At 41.7% G+C, this 24,667-nt stretch overlaps 1 protein-coding gene across 1 annotated transcript in view; it reads right to left on the reverse strand.

Annotated features, from left to right (window-relative positions):
* rnf123 (ring finger protein 123) overlaps positions 1-24,667 on the reverse strand; it is a 435,502-nt gene that overhangs the window by 183,850 nt on the left and 226,985 nt on the right. Inside the window, exon 32 of the mRNA XM_073072589.1 lies at positions 938-1,077. Coding sequence (XP_072928690.1) covers positions 938-1,077 — 140 coding nt within the window. The remainder of the gene's footprint in view (positions 1-937; positions 1,078-24,667) is intronic.

Below are 24,667 nucleotides of genomic sequence, written 5' to 3' on the forward strand. Positions count from 1 at the left end.
ATAAAACACCTATCGAATACCCAGCAAGGGCTAATTGCTATAAGGTGAAATCATCAGTTGCATTATGAGAGCTATACGTATTAGCCTGATACACGTGGGGATCAGTGGATTTGCTGACTTCCCCCATCACGACAGGCAAATGTTGGTACTTTACATCAAAGGAGGTAAATGAAAATAGTCTGCTGCAACCTAAAGAGCTGGATCACAACCAGCTTACATCCACATTCTGTAAATACATACAAAAAAAAATCTGACTTGAAAGGAAGGAAATGAAATAACTTTCCTTTGCACAGGCCAGAGGAAGTATTTTGATTAAAGTGTTTTATTCACAAAACAAAAAACATCCAAAAGAAGAAATGTAGGTGTGTTTGATGAGACCAGTTAAATAGTAAAAATGGATGTGGTACATCTGGTAATATTTATTTGTCTTACAGTCAGGACTGCAGCACTGAAACTTTATCCTCAACTCAAGTCCATATCAGTCACTTGTCCAGCATTGTACTCTCAAAGTTCTGTCCTGCATTCTGTCACCAGAGAGATTACCAGGTGGACAGATGAATCAGTTCAAGGATGTGTCCAGAAAACTCCTTGACAAAAAATGCAACATTTCCACCAACCCCTGGTCCACAGCTGCTCAAAATAGAGAATAAATATTTGGATGGCAATGAGAATCTGGACCTGTGCATCAGGAACATACAGCAGCTCTGCATAAACTAAAGGAGTGTATCACCTCACAAGTTACCCATCCAACCACCAACTCTGTAGGCACCCTCCTGCCCCATCTGTGCAAGCATCTCCAGATCTCAGATTGGCAAATTAATTCCAAAGAGCAAGTCCTCCTCCATCCCAAAGAGCTGTTTAAGGAGAAGAATGAGCAGTTAAGAGTGGACAAGTGCACTGTTAGATTTTTTATTGCAAGGTTACCCCTGGTCCTTACCTCCTGGATCATGCCTATGAACTCGGAGAAGGCCCAGTTCAGCTGGTTGAGCACACTGTTGAGAAAACTGGCTGCCATTTCACAGTCAGATCGCAGCAGGTCCGCCATGTGTTGTTGTAGCAGACTAGAAGGACAAGGTTCTGAAAGGAAGCAGAACTACAAAGTTGGTAGTGAATATAAAGTTACTGAAGAAACAAACATAATCAGAGGATCAACAGCATTCACCCAAGCACAAGATCTCTGAGGGGGATGTTCCAGTAGTCACTTTGCCCAGCTCTTTGGGTACCCATGCTTCACTGACTCAGAAGGATGAAGTTGGGTGGACAGTTATGATTCAGAACAGGAAGACTTAATGTGGTAAACTGGCTCAGCAAACTTGACGATGGCACCAAGATTGTTGATGTAGGGGACAACAAGGAAGATTATCAAAGTTCTCTAGTGGGATCTGGACCTGCTGAGAAAAATGGGCTGAAAAGTGGCAGATGGAATTTAATGCAGACAAGTGTGAGGTTTTGTACTTTGGGAGGACAAACCAGGATAGGACTTAACACAGTGACCAGTAGGCCACTAAGGACTGTGTTAGAATAGAGATCTGAGAATACAGATCCATGTTTCCTTGAAAATGACGTCATAGGTAGATAGGTTCGTAAAGAGCACTTTTGGTACATTGGCCTTCATAAAACAAAGTACTGAGTACAGGAGTTGGGATGTTATATTGAAATTGTACTGTATAGGACGTTTGTAAGGCCAAATTTGGAGTATTATGAGCTGTTCTAGCCAGCTACCTACAGGAAAGATGTCAATAACATTGAAAGAGTGCAGAAAAAAGTTACAAGGGTGTGCTGGGACTTAAGGACCTGAGTTGTAGGGAAAGACTGAATAGATTAGGACTTTTATTCCCTAGTATGTAGAAGACCAACGTAATAAAGAATACAGAATTATGAGAGGTATAGATCGGATAAATGCAATCAGGCTTTTTCCACTGAGTTTGGGTGAGACTACAACTAAAGGTCAAAGGTTAAATGTAAAAAGTGAAATATTTACGGGGAACCTGAGGGGGAGCTTCTTCATTCAGAGCGTGGTGCAGGTGTGGAATGAGCTGCCAGCAGAAATGGTAAATGCAGGTTTGAGTGCAACATTTAAGGTTGGGTAAATACGTGAATGGGAGGGGTATTGAGGGCTAAGCTCTAGGTGCAGGTCATTGGGATTGGGAGAATAACAGTTCAGCATGGACTAGACAGGCCGAAGGGCCTATTTCTGTACTGTAGTGCTTTATGACTTTCCTCCCCTTCAGAAACACAAAATTCTCAACTACAGATAAAAAAGGTGGACTGTGAAATGAAAAATCTCTGCTCTTCTACTGGAACATACAATACTTGTGTTTCTGAATGAACACTTCTAAACCTAAGGATTTTGTATTGATAAACATTTTGATATACAGTAAAAGATAGATAGCTGTACACTACCCTTCTCCAATCTGATATCCATCAACAACATGCATAAAATATTTTTTGTGACTTCATGCAACAGTCTTGTTTCAGAACAAGAACAAATGAGTTCAATTATTACACCAGCATGCCACTACTTTTTGGAAATGCAGTGTCTTGTCTCTCTGAGCAAAAACGAATGCCTATTCAGCCAAAGTGTCACAACCTAACTCACCAATCTTTTATACTGGTGGTTTCAATGTGGGACATATGCCCCCCCCCCCCCCAGGAGGCCACACTGGATTTTGTACAGCCACAAGTAAAAAAAAAAGAAACTGGCAGCCACAGGAGTTTCTGAAAGTTTACAGGTAAAATAAAGTATTTTTAAATTAAAAAGAAATGAATACAGTATATGTATCGGAACCCTGAATGAAATGAGTGGGAAAATATGCCAGATGTTGCAAATGAGACAGCAGAACAGTTTAATCTTTATGAGGGTACTGCAGATTAGGCAGAGATGTCTGCAGCAAGGCTAATCAGCGAGTACTGAGCAGGAGGCAGGTTCTGCTTGCCTTCACTCACCCACGCATGTTATAATACTTACAAAACGTGACACAAAGGCTGCAGTTACTGCAGAGGGGTCACCTACCAGAAACGGCTACACTGTAGAGAGGCAAGACTCTACCACTGCAGCACTATCTATCACCACAATTTCCAGTAAATTCCTGATATTTATCTTAGTTTGAAAGGAAGTTCAATTCAATTTTCTTGCTGAGTACATGCTCTTTATTGCCACATGGAATTCGCTTATATAAAAACATTTTTAAAAGTATTTGCCTAAAAAAATTTATATTTAAAAAATACTGCCTAAAACCCTAGTTTTAATTTTTGAGGGAATGATTTTTGCCCAAAAGCTCAAGAAAGCTACCAAAAATGAAACTATTTTTGAAGTCAAGAGTTATTTCATGGAAAACAATATTCTGCTGGAAAATATAATGGTTTAAGCAACTGATGTTGCTACTTCAATGGTAGGAAGATACAGAGGGTTCATTCCTCATTTAAAAAATGCTGTTTCTGACATTTTTTCACATACACTATGACATCAGGTCAGCACTTGGTTGCAAAAAAAATTGGGAGGATTTTTGCATGACACCCTTCCTGCTGTACTAATGGCAGTCAACTTCAGCAAATCAAATGCACTTCAAGATAATCATCTTTAACAATTTTCTGAGGAAAACAAAGATGATTCTGAACAGCTACTAATGTATACAGAAGTCTGACAGCTATCAAAAGAAAATTGTCTTTGTCGCTTTGTTGCACTTTGAGATAGTATTGTAGCATTTCTAAGTGATAAGTAGCTTGTAGAACAAGCTGCAAGGACAAATTTTACCTGTCAGATATATTTGAGAATCTGTTTATTAAACAAACAGTTACAAGGAAAAAAGTGCAATCTCATATCACTCAAAGAGACCTTTACCACTTCCCTTAGATAACTCAAACTTTTCAGCAGCAATATTAGATGTCACGAGTTCACGCAATTTCCTTCTCTTACTTCTCTTAAAACAGAATTGCAAGATGATGATCTTGATCATGTGAAACAACTGCACACTGATATGGAATTTCAATTTTGAGACCTGCTGGAGATATATATTCCTGATTGGGTGGTGGATCCATCTGTGGTAAATGTGAATGATGCTGACACCACATTATAAGAATGTCATATTGAGATTGCAGTGATATAACCATTCAACCAAAACTCATGCACAGTAAGCAAACTTTCTGGATAACTAGTGATATTCAAAGTAAGTTTCCACAGCTCTTAGAGAAAGTAAAGTTGGTTTTAATTGGATTTCCCATCTCTTATCGAGTTGAATGTGGCTTTAGTCAAGCTCTTCAACTGCTATCAAAAGCTCATAATCATCCTGATATTGTGAAAAGAGGTGGTCTTTGATTATCTTTAACCTAGTTGCAATCAAATATTCAGTGTTTTTCCATTGCTGTTTGGAAGAATTTATACGTATTATAAATAAAGTATCCTATTCAAAGCTTTTCTATTTTTCCTATACACCTGTAATATTATATTTAAAATATAATACCTATTATCTGTTAAAACATAAGTATTGGCTGCATATTAGAATAATTAGTACAGTTGACCAAAAAAAAACTTTAGCAACAAATGGAGAAATTGAAGGGTGGGGCCCACAGAGTTAAATGAAAGTCACAAGTGGGCCATAAGCAGAAAAAGGTTAAGAACCACTGCTTTATAGTGCACATTAGGTTCTGCTGCTCATAAACTAACCTAGAGATATAATTAAAAAATTCAGTTAGCTTAAATTAATGGAAGAATTAAACAAGAGCAAAAGTGACCAAAAAGTGCAAAAAGAGGATATGTTTTCAGATACTCAACTCAGAACAATAAAATTGCTGAGACCATGCTGAGAAAGTGGAACCCATGGCAAGCGGAATATCCTCATTGACTAGTCACCCATGGCCCTCTTGGATAAGAGCATTCTCATTCCCACTCCACAGCTTTCAATATCACAAAACTGTGGTCAAAGATTTTGTGCAATAAATATGGGGTTAGGTCTAGAAAGTGGAGTTGTACAAATTCACCCACAGTGAATAACGGGGCAGGTTTGAGTTCTGTGTTCCTCAGACTGGGGGAGGGGGCACAGTGGTGCAGCCGCAGTGCCAGGGACCCGAGTTTAATCCTGACCTCAGGTACAGCAATTGTAAGGAAGATTGTTTAATGTCAATTCCTGTACACAAATGTAAAGAGAATGAAATAGTTGTTACTCTGGATCTGATGCAGCACAAAAAAAACATGAAAGATCAAGAACACAACAATAATAAGAAAAACACACAAAAATATAAGTATGTAAAATAGCTTACATACTTTGTACATAGATTACGTTCCATGAAATGACTCTGGGTTGTACATAAAGTGACCAGTGGGAAATAATAAACTAGTGGTGCAGTTAGTGGATGGAGGTGTTGATCAGCCTTACTGCTTGGGGAAAGTAACAGCTTTGGAGTCTAGTGGTCCTGGTGTGGATGCTACGTAGCCTTCTCCCTGATGGGAGTGGGGGAAATGGTCCATGAGGAGGGCGTTTCTGGCCATTTTCTGGCACCTTTCTGTATATATGTCCTTGATGGCAGATAGTCTGGTGCCAATAATGTATTGCTGTTTGCTTGGAGTTTGCATATTCTTCTATTGGGTGTTTGTTTTCTCCCACATCCCAAATATGTGTGGGTCCGTTGTCAGTCAACCACTGTAAATTGCCCAAGTGTAGGTGAGTGGTAGGGAGGCAGAAGGGAATTGATTACAATGTTGGAAGAAGAGCAAGTTAACCATAGAACCATAGAACACTACAGCACAGTACAGGCCCTTCAGCCCTCGATGTTGTGCCGACCCATATAATCCTTAAAAAAAAAGTACTAAACCCACACTACCCCATAACCCTCCATTTTTCTTTCATCCATGTGCCTGTCCAAGAGGCTCTTAAATATCCCTAATGTTTTAGCCTCCACCACCATCCCTGGCAAGTCATTCCAGGCCCTCACAACCCTTTGTGTAAAAAACTTACCCCTGATGTCTCCCCTAAACTTCCCTCCCTTAATTTTGTACATATGCCCTCTGGTGTTTGCTATTGGTGCCCTGGGAAACAGGTACTGACTATCCACCCTATCTATGCTTCTCATAATCTTGTAGACCTCTGTCAAGTCCCCTCTCATTCTTCTACGCTCCAAAAAGAAAAGTCCCAGCTCTGCTAACCTTGCTTCATATGACTTGTTCTTCAATCCAGGCAACATCCTGGTAAATCTCCTCTGCACCCTCTCCATAGCTTCCACATCCTTCCTATAATGAGGTGACCAGAATTGAACACAATACTCTAAGTACGGTCTCACCAGAGATTTGTAGAGTTGCAACATGACCTCTCTACTCTTGAACTCAATCCCCCTGTTAATGAAGCCTAGCATCTCACAGGCCTTCTTAACCACCCTATCAACCTGCGCAGCGACCTTGAGGGATGTATGGATTTGAACCCAAGGTCCCATTAATCCTGTACTCAGTCTTCTGGTTTATCCTTCCAAAATGCATCACCTCACACTTGTCCGGATTGAACTCCATCTGCCATTTTTCTGCCCAACTCTGCAGCCTGTCTATATCCTCTTCTAACCTTCAACAACCTACAGCTCCATCCACAACTCCTCCAATCTTCGTGTCATCCGCAAACTTACTCACCCATCCTTCCACCTCTACATCCAGGTCATTTATAAAAATCACAAATAGCAGGGGTCCCAGGACAGATCCCTGCAGCACTCCACTCGTCACCGACCTCCAGGCAGAATACTTTCCTTCCACAACTACACTCTGCTTTCTTCCTTTAAGTCAATTTTTTATCCAAACAGCCAAGGTTCCACTTATCCCATGCCTCATGACTTTCTGGATGAGTCTCTCATGAGGGACCTTGTCAAATGTTTTGCTAAAGTCCATGTAGACCACATCCACTGCCCTACCCTCATCAATTTATTTTGTTACCTCTTCAAAAAACTCAATCAGGCTCGTGAGGGACGATCTTCCCTTCACAAAGCTATGTTGACTATCCATCAGTAGACTGTACTTCTCCAAATGTTTGTAGATCCTATCCTTAAGAATCCTTTCCAGTAGTTTGCATACCACCGACATAAGACTCAACAGTCTATAGTTCCCAGGTTTCTCCCTATTATCTTTTTTAAACAAGGGAACTACATTTGCCATTCTCCAGTCCTCTGGCACTTCCCCTGCAGCCAAGGAGGATTCAAAGATCATGGCTAATGCCCCTGCGATCTCTTCTCTCAATTCCCACAACAACCTGGGGTGTATCATATCCGGCCCTGGGGATTTATCAATCTTAATGTTTTTAAGAAGATCCAGCACTTCTTCTTCTTTAATCTCCATGTTGTCCAGCACACAGGCCCGCTCTACTTCGACCTCATCCTGATCAAGATCCTGAAGCAAAGTATTCATTTAGGACCTCCCCAACCTCCTCCACTTCCAGGCACATGTTGCCCTCTTTATCCTTTAGTGGTCCCACCTTCGTTCTCGTCATCCTCCTATTCTTCACATACACATAGAACGCCTTGGGGTTCTCCTTAATCCTACATGCCAAGGCCTTCTCATGCCCCCTTCGAGCTCTCCTAAGTCCTTTCTTTAGCTCCTTCCTGGCTACCCTATATTTCTCATAAGCCCCTCCTACTTCCTGCTTCTTATATCTAACATATGCTTCCTTTTTCCTCTTGACGAGTTGCCTCACATGTTTCGTCAGCCACGGTTCCCTTTTCCTACCATTTTTTCCTTGCCTCAGTGGGACAAACCTATCCTGAAGCCAGCTCAAGTGGTCCCTAAACTTTCCCACATTACTTCTGTGCTTTCCCCTTTGAACATCTGTTTCCAATTTACTCTCGCTAGTTCCTGCCTCATCCCTTCAAAGTTAGCCCTTCCCCAGTTAAGCACTTCACCATTTTGTCTGATTTGATCCCTTTCCTTAGCTATGCTGAAGCTCTGGGAGTTGTGGTCACTCTCACCAAAATGCTCCCCCACCAAAAGGTCTGTCACCTGACCAGGTTCATTACCCAGAACTAGATCCAGTATAGCCTCTCCTCTCGTCGGCCGGTCGACATACTGTGTCAGGAATCCTTCTTGGACACACCTGACAAATTCAGCCCCATCTATCCCCCTTGCACTCAGGAGGTGCCAGTCAACATGAGGGAAGTTGAAATCACCCATAATTACTACCCAGCATTTCCTGCACCATTCTAAAATCTGCCTGCTTATCTGCTCCTTGGTGTCCCGAGGGCTATCTGGGGGCCTATAGACTACTCCCAGCACAGTGATTGATCCCTTCCTATTTCTGACTTCCACCCAGACTGACTCCGTGGACACTCCTTCTGCAGCGTCCTCCCTTTCTATAGCCGTGATACTATCCCTGACCTGCAGTGCCACTCCCACCCCCCACTTTTCTACCTCCTATCCTATTCCTTTAAAAACACCTGAACCCTGGGACCTGCATCATCCAACCCTGCCCTTCCTCCAACCAAGTTTCAGTAACGGCCACAACATCGTAGTTCCACGTACTAATCCATGCTCTAAGTTCATCCTCCTTGTTCCTAATACTCTTAGCATTGAAATAGACACATTTCAACCCCTTTAACTGGCTATAATTATGTTCTGTCCCCTGCCTGTCCTTCCTCATCAACTCAGAACTCTTAGCATCATGCTCTTGTCCTTCTACCTTAATCCCTGCACTCACATTCTGATTCCCACCCCCCTGCCAAACTAGTTTAAACCCTCCCCAACAGCTCTATCAAACCTGCCCGCCAGGATATTGGTCCCCCTGGGATTCAGGTGCAACCTGTCCTTTTTATACAGGTTACACCTGCTCCAAAAGAGGTCCCAATGATCCAGAAATCTGAATCCCTGCCCCCTGCTCCAATCCCTCAGCCACGCATTTATCCTCCACCTCATTCTATTCCTATTCTCACTGTCGTGAGGCACAGGCAGTAATCCCGAGATTACTACCTTTGAGCTCCTGCTTTTCAACTTCCTTTCTAACTCCCTGTAGTCTTCTTTCAGGACCTCTTCCCTTTTCCTATGTCATTGGTACCAATATGTACCACGACCTCTGGCTGTTCTCCCTCCCACCGCAGGATACCTTGGACGCGATCAGAAACACCCTGGACCCTGGCACCTGGGAGGCAAACTACCACTCGGGTTTCTTTCCTGCATCCACAGAATCGCCTGTCTGAACCCCTGACTATAGAGTCCCCTATCACTACTGCCTTCCTCTTCCTTTCCCTACCCTTCTGAGCCACAGGGCCAGACTCTGTGCCAGAGGCATGGCCACTGTCACTTCCCCCAGGTAGGCTGTCCCCCCAACAGTACTCAAACAGGAGTACTTATTGTCAAGGTGTACAGCCACAGGGGTACTCTCTAGTACCTGACTCTTCTCCTTCCCTCTCCTGACTGTAACCCATTTCTCTGTCCCCCGTGGCCCCGGAGTGGCCACCTGTCTATCACCTCCTCACTCTCCCTGACCAGACGAAGGTCATCAAGCTGCAGCTCCAGTTCCCTAACACGGTCCCTTAGTAGTTGCATCTTGATGCACTAGGTGCAGATGTGGCCGTCCGGGATGCCGGGAGACTCCAGGACCTCCCACATCTGACACCGACCACAGAAAACTGGCCTCACACACATACTACCTCCTTTTGCAATCAACAACTGCCTCACCTCGTCCCGTTACCGCCGAAGCCCGTGGAGGCAAAGCCCTTTCACTTTGCTGCCTCTCACTCCACTGCCCACTGAATATGGCTGCCTTCTTTTTAAACTGTTCACGCTCAACTGGCGGATGTCACGCGCCTGCGCAGTCTGGCCTCTCTCTTCCCCCGAGAACTCAAAATGTCTTCCCGCTGGAAATCCTTAGGTGCTCTCCCGCTGCCTCCTTGTTCCGAATCGACAAAAAGATTACCAACAAAAAGAACCACCAAAGGTAGCAGTAGAAAAGAGAGGAAATAGCTCTGGGAATGAGTTAACAATGACTCCAGTCTCTGAGAAATCCCACACCAACAGACTAAATAAGGACAAGAAAGCTTCCTGCTGATCACTCTGTTGCTTTGTCCCAACAGATGAATCAGTGGCCCTCTGCTTTACAACGTTTGCATGTTGCAGTGGGAATAGATAGGGGACAGAGGGGCAGTTTCAATGTCCAAAGATCAAGCAGCTCAGCAATACAAATGATCAAGCTGGACAAAGGACTTATCTGCAGAACTAGGTCTGTGGCAAGTGAGTGCATAAAGCAACACAAGAGACAAACCCACAATCCTCACCAATCTATTTATTTACATAACAGATTAACAGATTTACATAAATCTGTTCATGTCAGTTTAAAGGAGTGACCAACAAGGGCCCAAAGAAACAAAGCCACTCCTCACACTGAGGACACTGCCCATCCTACTGTGTGGGACCACCAGCAATGAAAGTTGGATGCACTCAGAACAGACTGGGCAGCTAAAACCTGTGGAGCCAGAATCACACACAAATACAATCTGCAGGCTCACGACCCAGGATATCCCTCATTCTGCAATCACTATCAAGCCAGGGAATCAACTTAGGTTCAGTGAGCAGTACAGGAGAAAAACAATAATAAATACTTAATGCAGTTACCATCGTTCCTGTGCTAAACAGCAAAATGCAGCTTTCAATATGCAATCCGTGAACTAATGGATCTTATTAATCATATGCAGCTATGCCAATCAGTTTAATCAGTTTAGAGTAAATATCCACACAATGTTCCATCTAGGCATAGCATGGCATTGTACAAACTTTATCAGAACATTACAACTATCCTTGAAAGATGCTGACACCACCACAAATAAAATGTTGAGTCCTCAAACCGTCAAGCAATTTTGTACAATGAATGATTAGGATGAAGGGAGATCAGACTGCACACTGCATTGACATGATGACATCTCTGCAGGATCACAGTGTGAAGAGCAGTGCAGTAGATCTGGGTATTCGTTTCACTTAACCCCTGATAAGCAAAATTTAACTACACATTGACATGGCACATACTTGGGCACCCTGCACTGAGTGTCACATCTTTCAAATGAATCTGGCAAATTAGGTCGAAGAAACCCCTTTATTTGAGGGCAGTGCAGCAATGTTAATGGTGAAAAGATGGATGTGATTTTCAATTACCTTGCTTTAACTGGTCGTTAATGCACTATGAACAAGAGTACAAACCAAACCTGTTGTCTACACGTGTTTTTTCAATTCGTCTTTATGACCTGGGCATCGCTGTGAAGGCCAATAATATTTACCCTCCCTAATCTTCCATGTTGTCTTGTAGGAGCCAAAGTTGTCAATTCACTGGAAAAGCATGGATAAAGATAAAGCTACAGTCAGTGGCCACTTTATTAGGTACAGGAGCTACCTAAAAAAAAAGCCACTGCGTATACTTTTGTATGTCTGTGGTCTTCTGCTGCTATAGCTCATTCCCTTCAAGGTTCAACATGCTGTGCATTCAGAGATGCTCTTCTGCACACCACTGTTGTACTATGCGGTTAGTTGAGTTACTGCCACTTTCCTGCCAGCTTGAACCAGTCTGGCCATTCTCCTCCGATCTCTCTCATTAACAAGGTGTTTTCGCCCATAGAACTGCCACTCACTGGATCTGCTTTTGTTATTTGCACCATTCTATGATCAAAATCACTTAGATCACATTTCTTCCCTATTCTGATGTTTGGTTTGAACAACAATTGAACCTCTAGACCATGCTTTTATGCATTGAGTTACTGCCACAGATTAGATGATTAGATATCTACATAAACAAGCAGGAGTACAGATATACATAATAAAGTGGCTACTGAGTGTAGTTCTGGACCATAAATCCTCAGTCCTTCTTCTGGGACGTTATTGAGTTCCACGGCTTTATTTTAATCTAGAATTCTCAGTTGTCACTTGATATTCTGTGCAGTGGTTCTCAGAAGGAGCCATGATAGATTATCCACTCTGTACATCTAGATGAACCTTCATCCTTGTTGATAAGATGCATGTGCTGCACCACAATCTGTTTATTATGAATAATTTCTTTCTACTCAAGGCAAGGTACAACTTTAGAAATTTGTAGCGATTCTGAGTGGCACAGTAGCACGGGAGGTAGCACCTATTACAGTGGCAGCTGTAAGATCAAGGTTCAATTCCCACTACTGTCTGTAAGGAGTTTGTACATTCTTTCCATGACTGTGTGAGTTTCCTCTGGGTGCTCTGGTTTTCTCCTACGTTCCATAGACATACCGGTTCGGGTTACTAAATTGTGAACATGCTTTGTTTGTGTCAGAAGCGTGGTGACACTTGCAGGCTGCTCAGCACAATCCTTGCTGATTTGATTTGACATTAACAATGCATTTCACTGTATGTTTTGATGGACGTGTCACAAATAAAGCTAATCTATAAATCTATATCTTTAAAATAATCAGTATTCCCACCCCATAACATCGAAGAAAGTGTCAGATAAGATCCAAGATGGCATGGAAAGAAAAAAATCTGCTCTTCATCCCAATGTGTCCCCTCCCTTCAACAGACCACTAATAACTTGCTCTGTAGTCTTGTCAATTTTCTGGAAGACACTAATAAGGCACAGAAGTCTCTGTAGCATCAACCTAACTCTTAGAAATTACCTGGTCTGCAGATGAAATGATTATGGGAAATTCACAAAAAATTTGATAAAATCCAAGAAAACTTCTTGATACCATTTAGTTAAATTTTCATGCCATATAATTCAACATCGTCAAAATTGGAATCTGGTGATCTGAGCCTTATATTACAGGAAAGTATGACAAGAGGACACATAAAATATTTCAAGTGGATGTGGTGAATTTGGGTTTTAGAAGGCCTTCAATAGAGAGCATATGAAATTAAAACACATGGGATCAGAGCTGACAGATTAGTATCTGGCTGACAAAAAAGGGCAGAAATAAATGGAGGTTTCTCAGGGCTCAAAGTTAAAAGTGCACACATTATCAAAGTACATAAATGTCACTTCATACAAGACTGAGATTTGTTTTCTTACAGGCATACTCGGTAAATCCAAGAATCGATGAAAAACTGTACCCAACAGGACAGACAAACAATAAAATGTGCAAATATAAAAGAGAAAAAAAATGATAATAAATGAATAAGCAATAAATATCAAGGACATGAGATAAAGAGTCCTTGAAAATGAGTACATAGGTTGTGGGAGCAGTTCAGTGATGGGGCAAGTGAAGTTGAGAGGTTATCCCCACTGATTCAAGAGCTTTATGGTTGAGGGGTAATAACTGTTCCTGAACCTGGTAGTGTGGGTCCTGAGGCTCCTGTATATTCTTCCTGATGGCAGCAGCAAGAAGAGAAATGGTGGGGAAGGCTTTACCCAAGATGGACTGGGCCATATTCACTACTTTTTGTAGGATTATACTTTGACGGGCATTGGTGTTTGGTGGTAAGTAGTAACTGGTGAGGTACTGCAGGAAATATTGCTTGGGCACTTGCTGCTCACAATATACATAAATGCATTGGGAAAAGGAATTCAATGTAATGTTACTAAGCTTGCCAGTGACACAAAACTACACAGGATTGAAAGCTGTGACAAGTATGCATAGAAACTTCAAAGCAACTTAGGCAAGTTATCACTTTTTTGGAGAAAGACTAAATAATACTCAAATGATAATAAATTGGGTAGTGTTGATGTATGAAGGGATCTGGATGTCTTGGTATACCACTCACTGAAAACAAACATGCAGGTATAGCATACCTGTTAAGAAGACTAATGGTATGTTGGCCTTCATTGCAAGTGCTTTTGAGCACAAATACAAGGATATCTTGTTACAATTCTGTAGTAGCTTGATGGAATCACACTTGGAGCATTGTATGTAGTTGGATCTCATTACTTTAAAAAACAGAGAGAATGCAGTGAAGATTCACCAGACCGATTCCTGGGACAGCAGGATTGTAGCACTGGTTCAACTAGTCCATAAGAGCTTGGAGACATAAAAAGGTATTTCACTGAAATGTACAAACGAGTAACAGATGTACAAGACTTGGTGAGGATGTTGCCCTGACCCAGGGGATTGGGGTTGGGGATGGGTGCAGGATAAAGAGTCATACTCTCAGGACCCAGGGCAAGACATAGACTAAGGCAACAATAAATTTCTTTATCCAGAAGGTAGTGAACTTATGAAATAGCATCCAAAGGATATACGGGAGGCCAAGTCACTGAATATATTTAAGGAGGATTTTAGCTTTGCAGACATAAAAGTAATGAAGGGCTACGGGAAGAAAACTGAAATAAGGTAGGGTTTTACCAAATGTCCAGACAGGCTTGAAAGCAGAATGAGCTTTTCTTCCACATCATTACAGCGATCAATTGGTGAGCTGGTAGTCTGCTTTAATAATGTGACGTTTGTTCTCCAAATATTCATTGTATGACCTTTTCTTCCAAAAGTGCAATAAGAATAGCGGATAAGTGTGATCTGTTAGCTGAACAGCTGTGCTTCTAACTTTGCTGGGACTGGAGATTTTTGCTATAAAATTGATTACAGTTCATTATATGATTCAAGAAATCAAAAATGTTTCATTGAATGGGGTACTGAGTCTGCACTAACAATCAACAAGGTCACTGAGTCAACCTTTACATGACCCAGTGAGCAGGGAATCTGTGAGACATGATACCCGAGGCATCACAACAGTATGGGGAATACTGAATGAACAACCCTGTATTTTCCTCTCCACTATTTTGTCTAACATACCACATGTTCACTGTGGTATTATAGGAAGGATGTGGAAGCTTTAGAGCGTGCAGAGGAGATTTACCAGGATGCTGCCTGGATTGGAGAGTATGCTTTAGGGGATAGGTTGAACAAGCTAGAGCTTTTCTCTTTGGAGCAAAGGAGAATGAGAGGTAACTTGATAGAGGTGTATAAGATGATAAAAAGGCATATATCAAATGGATAGACAAGATACTTTTTCCAAGGGTGAAAATGACTAATACAAGGGAGCATAATTTTAAGGTGATAGGAGGAAGGTTTAGGGAAATGTCAGATGTAAGTTTTAAAGAGAGTGGTGGGTGTGTGGACTGCTCTGACATGGGGTGGTGGTAAAGGCAGATACATTGGGGCATTTAAAAGACCCAGGCACAAAGATGACAGAAAAATGGCAGGTTATGTAGAATGGAAAGGTGAGTTTGATTTGGAAGTAGGTTAAGAGGTAGGCACATCATGGGCCAAAGGGCCTGTACTATGCTGTAATATTCTATGCTCTAACTATTTTCTATAGTACCTTGCCTAGCTTGACTTTGGACTAACAATCTATATGCCTGAAGGTACTTTGTCCAGGCTGTAATTTTAGAAACATTAAAATCCAAGGCCTCCTAGGAACAAAAAACTCAAATTCAGATCTGAGAGCTGTTTATGAAAATGGAGAAAAGATTTTCCCAATAAACCCACAGTAATTTTCTTAATACCACTAATTGCCCTGTTGATTGTGGTGTACTTATGTTCCTTAACCAGACTCAGTAACATTAAGCAGTTATCATGTGCAGACATAAACAATATGCAAGACAAGCAATTCACTGTATCTTGGTACATGTGACAGTAATAGATCATAAAAAAACAAAAAAAAGTATACAAGAGGTAAAACTCAGGTCACATTCTGTCAATGCTTCTGGGATTGGACATGAGTGGCCATATACTAAGCACAAGTGGGAAACCATTGGTTAACAGACAGCAAGTCAATATTTGGTGGAGACATAAGAGATGCAGATGCTGTAATCAAGTACAAAAAGAAAACAACTGCTAGAAGAACGCAGACCCTGCATCATATTTTCCTGGAGTTCATTCAACTCACAATATACCAGAAACAAGAGAAAATCTGCAGATGCTGTAAATTCAAGCAATGAAATGCTGGAGGAACTCAGCAGGCCAACATCTATGGAAAATATACCAGATTTTGAAGTGAGTTCAGGGCCATGATTACATTACAGAGATACAAAACGGAAACAGGCACTACAGCCCACCAACTCTGTGCCAAACAGCAACTATCCAACTACACACATTACACATAGATTGCATTTTTTATTCTCCCATCTGGCTGCTACAGCAGTATGATACCAAGGGAATGCTCCATTATCAGTGGAATTGTCATTCTAATGAGACTTGCATCCAAGCTCCCACCTGCCTATTAAAGTGGATAAAAAAGGTAGAAACATAGAAACACAGAAAATAGGTGCAGGGGTAGGCCATTCGGCCCTTCGAGCCTGCACCACCATTCAGTATGATCATGGCTGATCATCCAACTCAAAACCCTGTACCTGCTTTCTCTCCATACCCCCGATCCCTTTAGCCACAAGGGCCATATCTAACTTCCTCTTAAATATAGCCAATGAACCGGCCTCAACTGTTTCCTGTGGCAGAGAATTCCACAGATTCACCACTCTCTGTTTGAAGAAGTTTTTCCTCATCTCGGTCCTAAAAGGCTTCCCCTTTATCCTTAAACTGTGACCCCTCGTTCTGGACTTCCCCAACATTGGAAACAATCTTCCTGCATCTAGCCTGTCCAATCCCTTTAGAATTTTATATGTTTCAATAAGATCCCCCCTCAATCTTCTAAATTCCAGCAAGTATAAGCCTAGTCGATCCAGTCTTTCTTCATATGAAAGTCCTGCCATCCTAGGAATCAATCCGGTGAACCTTCTCTGTACTCCCTCCATGGCAAGAATGTCTTTCCTCAGATTAGGGGACCAAAACTGCACACAATACTCTAGGTGCGGTCTCACCAAGGGCTTGTACAACTGCAGTAGAACCTCCCTGCTCCTGTACTCAAATCCTTTTGCTATGAATGCCAACATACCATTTGCCTTTTTCACCGCCTGCTGTACCTGCATGCCCACCTTCAATGACTGGTGTACAATGACACCCAGGTCTCGTTACACATCCCCTTTTCCTAATCGGCCACCATTCAGATAATAATCTGTTTTCCTGTTCTTGCAACCAAAGTGGATAACCTCACATTTATCCACATTAAATTGCATCTGCCATGAATTTGCCCACTCACCTAACCTATCCAAGTCACCCTGCATCCACTTAGCATCCTCCTCACAGCTAACACCCAGCTTTGTGTCATCCACAAAGAAAGAGGTGAAATCATCGGACAAAGTCAGCATGGATTTGTGAAAGGAAAATCATGTCTGACGAATCTTATAGAATTTTTTGAAGATGTAACTAGTAGAGTGGTTAGGGGAGAGCCAGTGGGTGTGGTATATTTAGATTTTCAAAAGGCTTTTGACAAGGTCCCACACAGGAGATTAGTATGCAAACTTAATCTTTTTCTTTTCACATATCTATAAAAGCTTTTACAGTCAGTTTTTATGTTCCCTGCCAGCTTTCTCTCATAATCTTTTTTCCCTTTCCTAATTAAGCCCTTTGTCTTCCTCTGCTGCACTCTGAATTTCTCTCAGTCCTCAGGTGTGCCGCTTTTTTTTGGTAATTTATATGTTTCTTCTTTGGACTTGATACTATCCCTAATTTCCCTTGTCAGCCACGGGTGCACTATCTTCCCTGGTTTATTCTTTTGCCAAACTGGGATGAACAATTGTTGTAGTTCATCCATGCGATCTTTAAATGCTTGCCATTGCATATCCACCGTCAACCCTTTAAGTATCATTTGCCAGTCTATCTTAGCTAATTCACGTCTCATACCTTCAAAGTTACCCTTCTTTAAGTTCAGAACCTTTGTTTCTGAATTAACTATGTCACTCTCCATCTTAATGAAGAATTACAACATATTATGGTCACTCTTACCCAAGAGGCCTCGCACGACAAGATTGCTAACTAACCCTTCCTCATTGCTCAATACCCAATCTAGAATGGCCTGCTCTCTAGTTGGTTCCTCGACACGTTGGTTCAGAAAACCATCCCGCATACATTCCAAGAAATCCTCTTCCTCAGCACCCTTACCAATTTGGCTCACCCAATCTATATGTAGATTGAAGTCACTCATTATAACTACTGTTCCTTTATTGCACGCATTTCTAATTTCCTGTTTAATGCCATCCCCAACCTCACTACTACTGTTAGGTGGCCTGTACACAACTCCCACCAGTGTTTTCTGCCCCTTAGTATTATTCAGCTCTACCCATATCGATTCCAAATCCTCCAGGCTAATGTCCTTCCTTTCTATTGCGTTAATCTCCTCTCTAACCAGCAATGCTACCCCAACTCCTTTTCTTTCCTGTCTATCCCTCCTGAATATTGAATATCCCTGGATGTTGAGCTCCCATCCTTGGTCACCCTGGAGCCATGTCTCTGTGATCCCAACTATATCATATTCATTAATAACTATCTGCACATTCAATTCATCCACCTTGTTACGAATGCTCCTCGCATTGACACACAAAGCCTTCAGGCTTGTTTTTACAACACTCTTAGCCCTTATACAATTATGTTGAAAAGTGGCTCTTTTTGCTTTTTGCCCTGGATTTGCCTGCCTGCCACTTTTACTTTTCACCTTACTACTTTTTGCTTCTCCCCTCATTTTACACCCCTCTGTCTCTCTGCACTTGTTGCCATCCCCCTGCCACATTAGTTTAAATGTGTTTAAAAAGGTAGTTTAAAAGGTAAACACATTAGTTTAAATGTGTTTAAAAATTAGTTTAAAAGGTAAAAAGCTAGGAATTTCTCTTCAGATCATTAACTATTCACATTTTAATCAATATCTCAACAAAGAGTTAACCTAGTTATTTGCTGTGTGCATATTGGCTGGTCTGTTCACCAGAAGTAGTATTCATTGATAAGAGAACATGGTAATCATTAAAATAAGTAAAATTTATTTCCACTGCCTTCTCTGGTCTCCTCTCTTCCACTATCGATATCCCCTCACTGCCCAAAATATTTAACTTATTTGTAACCATCACTGCCCAAGCCCTGTCTTCTACACTCAAAGATTTCTTCAATGAGCACACGATCTTTTCTCCAACACGGACTCCAAATTCTAGTCCTTCAATAGCTGCTCTGGCATTTACCTGATGCTCAGATTTGTGAATTTTAAATTAAACGTATGTGTACTTTCCATTGTTATTCTACTGTGGTTGACTTAATATTTAGTTTCCCAACTTCGGCTACAACCTAGTCCAAGCTGAAAATGTCTCTGAGCTAAAATATCATTCTCCACAACCACCAACATTTTATTTTCTGCCATGCAACTTCAAATAGTGGTTCAGGCGTTCCAGATCATTCATGAAAATACTGATGGATGCTCATATTTTGTGTGAATTACACATCAATGTTCCACATGGTAGGCTTATTCAGAAAGTCAGAAGGCATGGGATCCAGGGAAGTTTGGCCAGATGGATTCAGAATTGGCTTACCTGCAGAAGGCAGAGGGTCATGGTGAAGAGAGTACATTCAGATTGGAGGGTTGTGACTAGTGGTGTCCCACAAGGATCTGTTCTGGGACCTCTACTTTTTGTGATTTTTATTAACGACCTGGATGTGGGGGTAGAAGGGTGGGTTGGCAAGTTTGCAGATGACACAAAGGTTGGTGGTGTTGTAGATAGTGTAGAGGATTGTCAAAGATTGCAGAGAGACATTGATAGGATGCAGAAGTGGGCTGAGAAGTAGCAGATGGAGTTCAATCTGGAGAAGTGTGAGGTGGTACACTTTGGAAGGACAAACTCCAAGGCAGAGTACAAAGTAAATGGCAGGATACTTGGTAGTGTAGAGGAGCAGAGGGATCTGGGGGTACATGTCCACAGATCCCTGAAAGTTGCCTCACAGGTAGATAGGGTAGTTAAGAAAGCTTATGGGGTGTTAGCTTTCATAAGTCGAGGGATTGAGTTTAGGAGACGCGAGGTAATGATGCAGCTCTATAAAACTCTAGATAGGCCATACTTGGAGTACTGTGTCCAGTTCTGGTCGCCTCACTATAGGAAGGATGTGGAAGCATTGGAAAGGGTACAAAGGAGATTTACCAGGATGCTGCCTGGTTTAGAGAGTATGGATTATGATCAGAGATTAAGGGAGCTAGGGCTTTACTCTTTGGAGAGGAGGAGGATGAGAGGAGACATGATAGAGGTGTACAAGATATTAAGAGGAATAGACAGAGTGGACAGCCAGCACCTCTTCCCCAGGGCACCACTGCTCAGTACAAGAGGACATGGCTTTAAGGTAAGGGGAGGGAAGTTCAAGGGGGATATTAGAGGAAGGTTTTTCACTCAGAGAGTGGTTGGTGCGTGGAATGCACTGCCTGAGTCAGTAGTGGAGGCAGATACACTAGTGAAGTTTAAGAGACTACTAGACAGGTATATGGAGGAATTTAAGGTGGGGGGTTATATTGGAGGCAGGGTTTGAGGGTCGGCACAACATTGTGGGCTGAAGGGCCTGTAATGTGCTGTACTATTCTATGTTCTATGTTTAATGTAGTCAGAAAGCCGTCTCTCCATATACATTCAGTGGTCACTTTATTAGATACCTCCTGTATCTAATAAAGTGGCCACTGAGTGTATGCTCATGGTTTTCTGCTGCTGTAGCCCACCCACTTCAAGATTCGATGTGCTGTGCATTCAGAGATGCTCTTTTACACACCACGGTTGTAATGTGTGGTTATTTTAGTTACTGTTATCTTCTTTTCAGTTGAACCAGCCTGGCCATTTTTCTCTGACCTCTCTCATTAACAAGACAATTTCACCCACAGAACTGCTGCTCACTGGATGTTTTTTATGTTTTTTGCACCATTCTCTGCAAACTCCAGAAAATGTGATGCATGCAAATCACAGATCAGCTATTTCTGAGATACTCGAATCACCTTGTCTGGCACCAACAATCATCTCACTGTCAAAGTCATTAAGATTACATTTCTTCCCTATTTTGACATTTGGTCTGAATAACAATTTGACTACGTCTGCATTCTTTTATGCATTGAGTTGCTGCTACATGATTGGCTGATTAGATATGAGCAGGTGTACAGGTGTACCTAATGAAGTGGCCACTGGTCAGAGTCTTTCTCCCAGCGTACAAATGCCATAGCTTTAAGGTGAGAGGAGTTTTAAGGATATTTATGATGCAAGTTTCTTTACACAGCAATAGATGCCTGGAAGTAGGAGAAGCAGAAATGATGGAGAAATCAAGCCAACATAAAAGTTAAAGAGAGGACATATAATAGAGCAAAAATTATTGGGAAGTTAGAGAATGTGGAAGCTTTTAAAAATCAACAGAAGGCAACTAAAAATGTCATAAAGAAGGAAAGGTGGAATACGAAAGTAAGCTAGCCAATAATATTAAAATGGATACCGGAAGTTTCTTCAGATACATAAAGTGTACAAGAGAGGCGAGAGTGAATATTGGACCTCCGGAAAATGATGCTGGAGAGGTAGTAATAGGGAACAAGGAAATGGCAGATGGATTGAATAAATATTTTGCATTAGTCTTCACTGTGAAAGACACTGGCAGTATGGTGGATGTTCCAAGAGTCGGGGTCATGAAATGTGTGAAGTTACTATTACTAGAGAGAAGGTTATTGGAAAACTGAAAGGACTACAGATAGATAAGCCACCTGTTCCAGATGGTGTACACCTCAGTGTTCTGAAAGAGGTGGCTGAAGAGATTGTGGAGACATCAGTAATGATCTTTCAAGAATCTTTTTTATTCAACATTCAAATGCTTATTAAATTGGAATACTGTTGTTGGGAAGGGTTCCACTTAAAATATTTCTAAGCCTTGTCTATTCCTCATAGCTGACTAGTTGTTTTATAGTTATTAATAAAACTCAGACAACCACTAGATTCTGGCATGGTTCCGAAGGACTGGAAAATTACAAATGTCACTTCGCTCTTCAAAAAGGAAGAGAGGCTGAAGAAAGGAAACTATTGGCTAGTTAGTCTGACAGTGTTTGGGAAGATGTTGGAGTCAATTATTAAGGATGAGGTCTCAGGATACTTGGAGGCACATGATAAAACAGGCTGTAGTCAGCACGGTTTCCTCAAGGGAAAATCTTGCCTGACAAATCTGTTGGAATTCTTTGAAAAAATAACCAACAGGATAGACAAAGGAGAATCAGTTGATGTTATGTACTTGGATTTTCAGAAGGTCTTTGACAAGGTGCCACACATGAGGCTGCTTAACAAGTTAAGAGTCTATGGTATTACAGGAAAGATACTAGCATGGAGATAGCATTGGCTGATTGGCAGGAGGCAGAGTGGGAATAAAGGGATCCTTTTCTGGTTGGCTTCCGATGACTAATGCTGTTCCACAGGCATCTGTGTTGGGACCGATCCTTTTTACATTATATGTCAATGATTTGGAAGATGGATAGATAGATAGATAGATAGATACTTTATTCATCCCCATGGGGAAATTCAACTTTTTTCCAATGTCCCATACACTTGTTGTAGCAAAACTAATTACATACAATACTTAACTCAGTAAAAAATATGATATGCATCTAAATCACTATCTCAAAAAGCATTAATAATAGCTTTTAAAAAGTTCTTAAGTCCTGGCGGTAGAATTGTAAAGCCTAATGGCATTGGGGAGTATTGACCTCTTCATCCTGTCTGAGGAGCATTGCATCGATAGTAACCTGTCGCTGAAACTGCTTCTCTGTCTCTGGATGGTGCTATGTAGAGGATGTTCAGAGTTATCCATAATTGACTGTAGCCTACTCAGCGCCCTTCGCTCAGCTACCGATGTTACACTCTCCAGTACTTTGCCCACGACAGAGCCCGCCTTCCTTACCAGCTTATTAAGACGTGAGGCGTCCCTCTTCTTAATGCTTCCTCCCCAACACGCCACCACAAAGAAGAGGGCGCTCTCCACAACTGACCTATAGAACATCTTCAGCATCTCACTACAGACATTGAATGACGCCAACCTTCTTAGGAAGTACAGTCGACTCTGTGCCTTCCTGCACAAGGCATCTGTGTTGGCAGTCCAGTCTAGCTTCTCGTCTAACTGTACTCCCAGATACTTGTAGGTCTTAACCTGCTCCACACATTCTCCATTAATGATCACTGGCTCCATATGAGGCCTAGATATCCTAAAGTCCACCACCATCTCCTTGGTCTTGGTGATATTGAGATGCAGGTAGTTTGAGTTGCACCATATCACAAAGTCCTGTATCAGTTTCCTATACTCCTCCTCCTGTTGATGGCTTTGTTGCAAAGTTTGCAAACGATATGAAGACAGGTGGAGGGGCTGGTAGTTTTGAGGAAGTAGAGAGGCTACGGAGGGACTTAGACAGATTAAGAGAACGGGCAAAGAAATGGCAGATGGAATACAGTATTGGGAAGTGTATGGTCATGCACTTTGGAGAAGAAATGGAATGGCTGACTATTTTCTAAATGGAGATATAATACAAAAAACTGATGTGCAAAGGGAGTTGGGAGTCCGTGTGCAGGATTCCTCAAATGTTAATTTGCAGATAGATTCGATGGTGAGGAAGGCAAGTACAATGTTAGCATTGATTTCAAGAGGACTAAAATGAAGGCTGTAATGCTGAAACTTTATAAAGCACTGGTCAGGTCTCAGATGGAGCACTGCAAGCAGTTTTGGGTCCCTTATCTTAGAAAGGATGTGCTGAAACTGGAGAGGGTTCAAGGTAGGTTCACAAAAATGATTCCAGGATTGAATGGCTTGTCATATTAAGAGCATTTGATACCTCTGGGCCTGTATTCACTAGAATTCAGAAAAATGAGGGGTGACCTCATTGAAATCTATTGAATGGTGAAAGGCCATGACAGAGTGAAGGTGGAGAGGATGTTTCCTATGGTGGGAGAGTCTAAGACCAGTGACACAGCCTCCGAATAGAGGGGTGTCCTTTTAGAATGGAGATGAGGAATTTCTTTAGCCAGAGAATAGTGAATCTGTGGAATTCTTTGCCACAGGCAGCTGTGGAGGCTAGGTCAGTATGTATACTTAAGGCAAAGGTTGATAGATTCTTGATTGGTCAGGGCACGTAGGGATACAGGCAGAAGGCCGGAGATTGGGGTGGAGAGGAAAATTGGATCAGCCATGATGAAATGGCAGAGCAGACTTGATGATCCAAATGGCCTAATTCTGCTCCTATATCTTACGTTCTTATGAAGTTTAAGAGGCACTTAGACATAAGCAAGTCAGGGAAATGAAGGATATGCGGCATGTGCAGCTTAAATTGGCATCATGGTCAGCGCAAATATAGTGGAACAAAGGATCTGTTCTTGTGTTTTACTGTTCTATGTTCTATTCCTACCGCAATTCACAAGCTGAAAACACATCTGTCTAAACTCCTCTACCACAGAAATCCTTAACCAATCTTTATTACCTCTAGATTCAATTATTCCAACCTACTCTTGACCTGCTCCTTTGTAAGATATTATCTAAACTCTACAACCATCGTTGACTCACACCAGCTCCAATTCATCCATTTATTCTGTCCCCAGAACAAAAAAAAACAATATATGTAAGAAATTTCCACTACTAGCTAGCTTAATAATAGCCATGGTTTTAAAGTTACCTTGCTGCAGTTAAGCACACTCATGTAAAGAAATGCAACTACAAACTAGTAAGACTACTGAGAGTATGGTGGACTAAAGGACGACTTTAAACTCAGAGAAAACCATTTTTTTAAAAGTAGAGTAAGGGAAGTAATTTTGCTTCACTTCATTTGTATGTAAAAGAAAAATAGGGAAACTGCTGGCTGGAGACAGTGTTAACAGATAAAACAGTCACAGAATAAGTTGCCAGTGAAGTTACAGTTTGG

Source organism: Hemitrygon akajei, chromosome 19 (genome assembly GCF_048418815.1).
Source record: "Hemitrygon akajei chromosome 19, sHemAka1.3, whole genome shotgun sequence".
Taxonomy (NCBI): Eukaryota; Metazoa; Chordata; class Chondrichthyes; order Myliobatiformes; family Dasyatidae; genus Hemitrygon; species Hemitrygon akajei.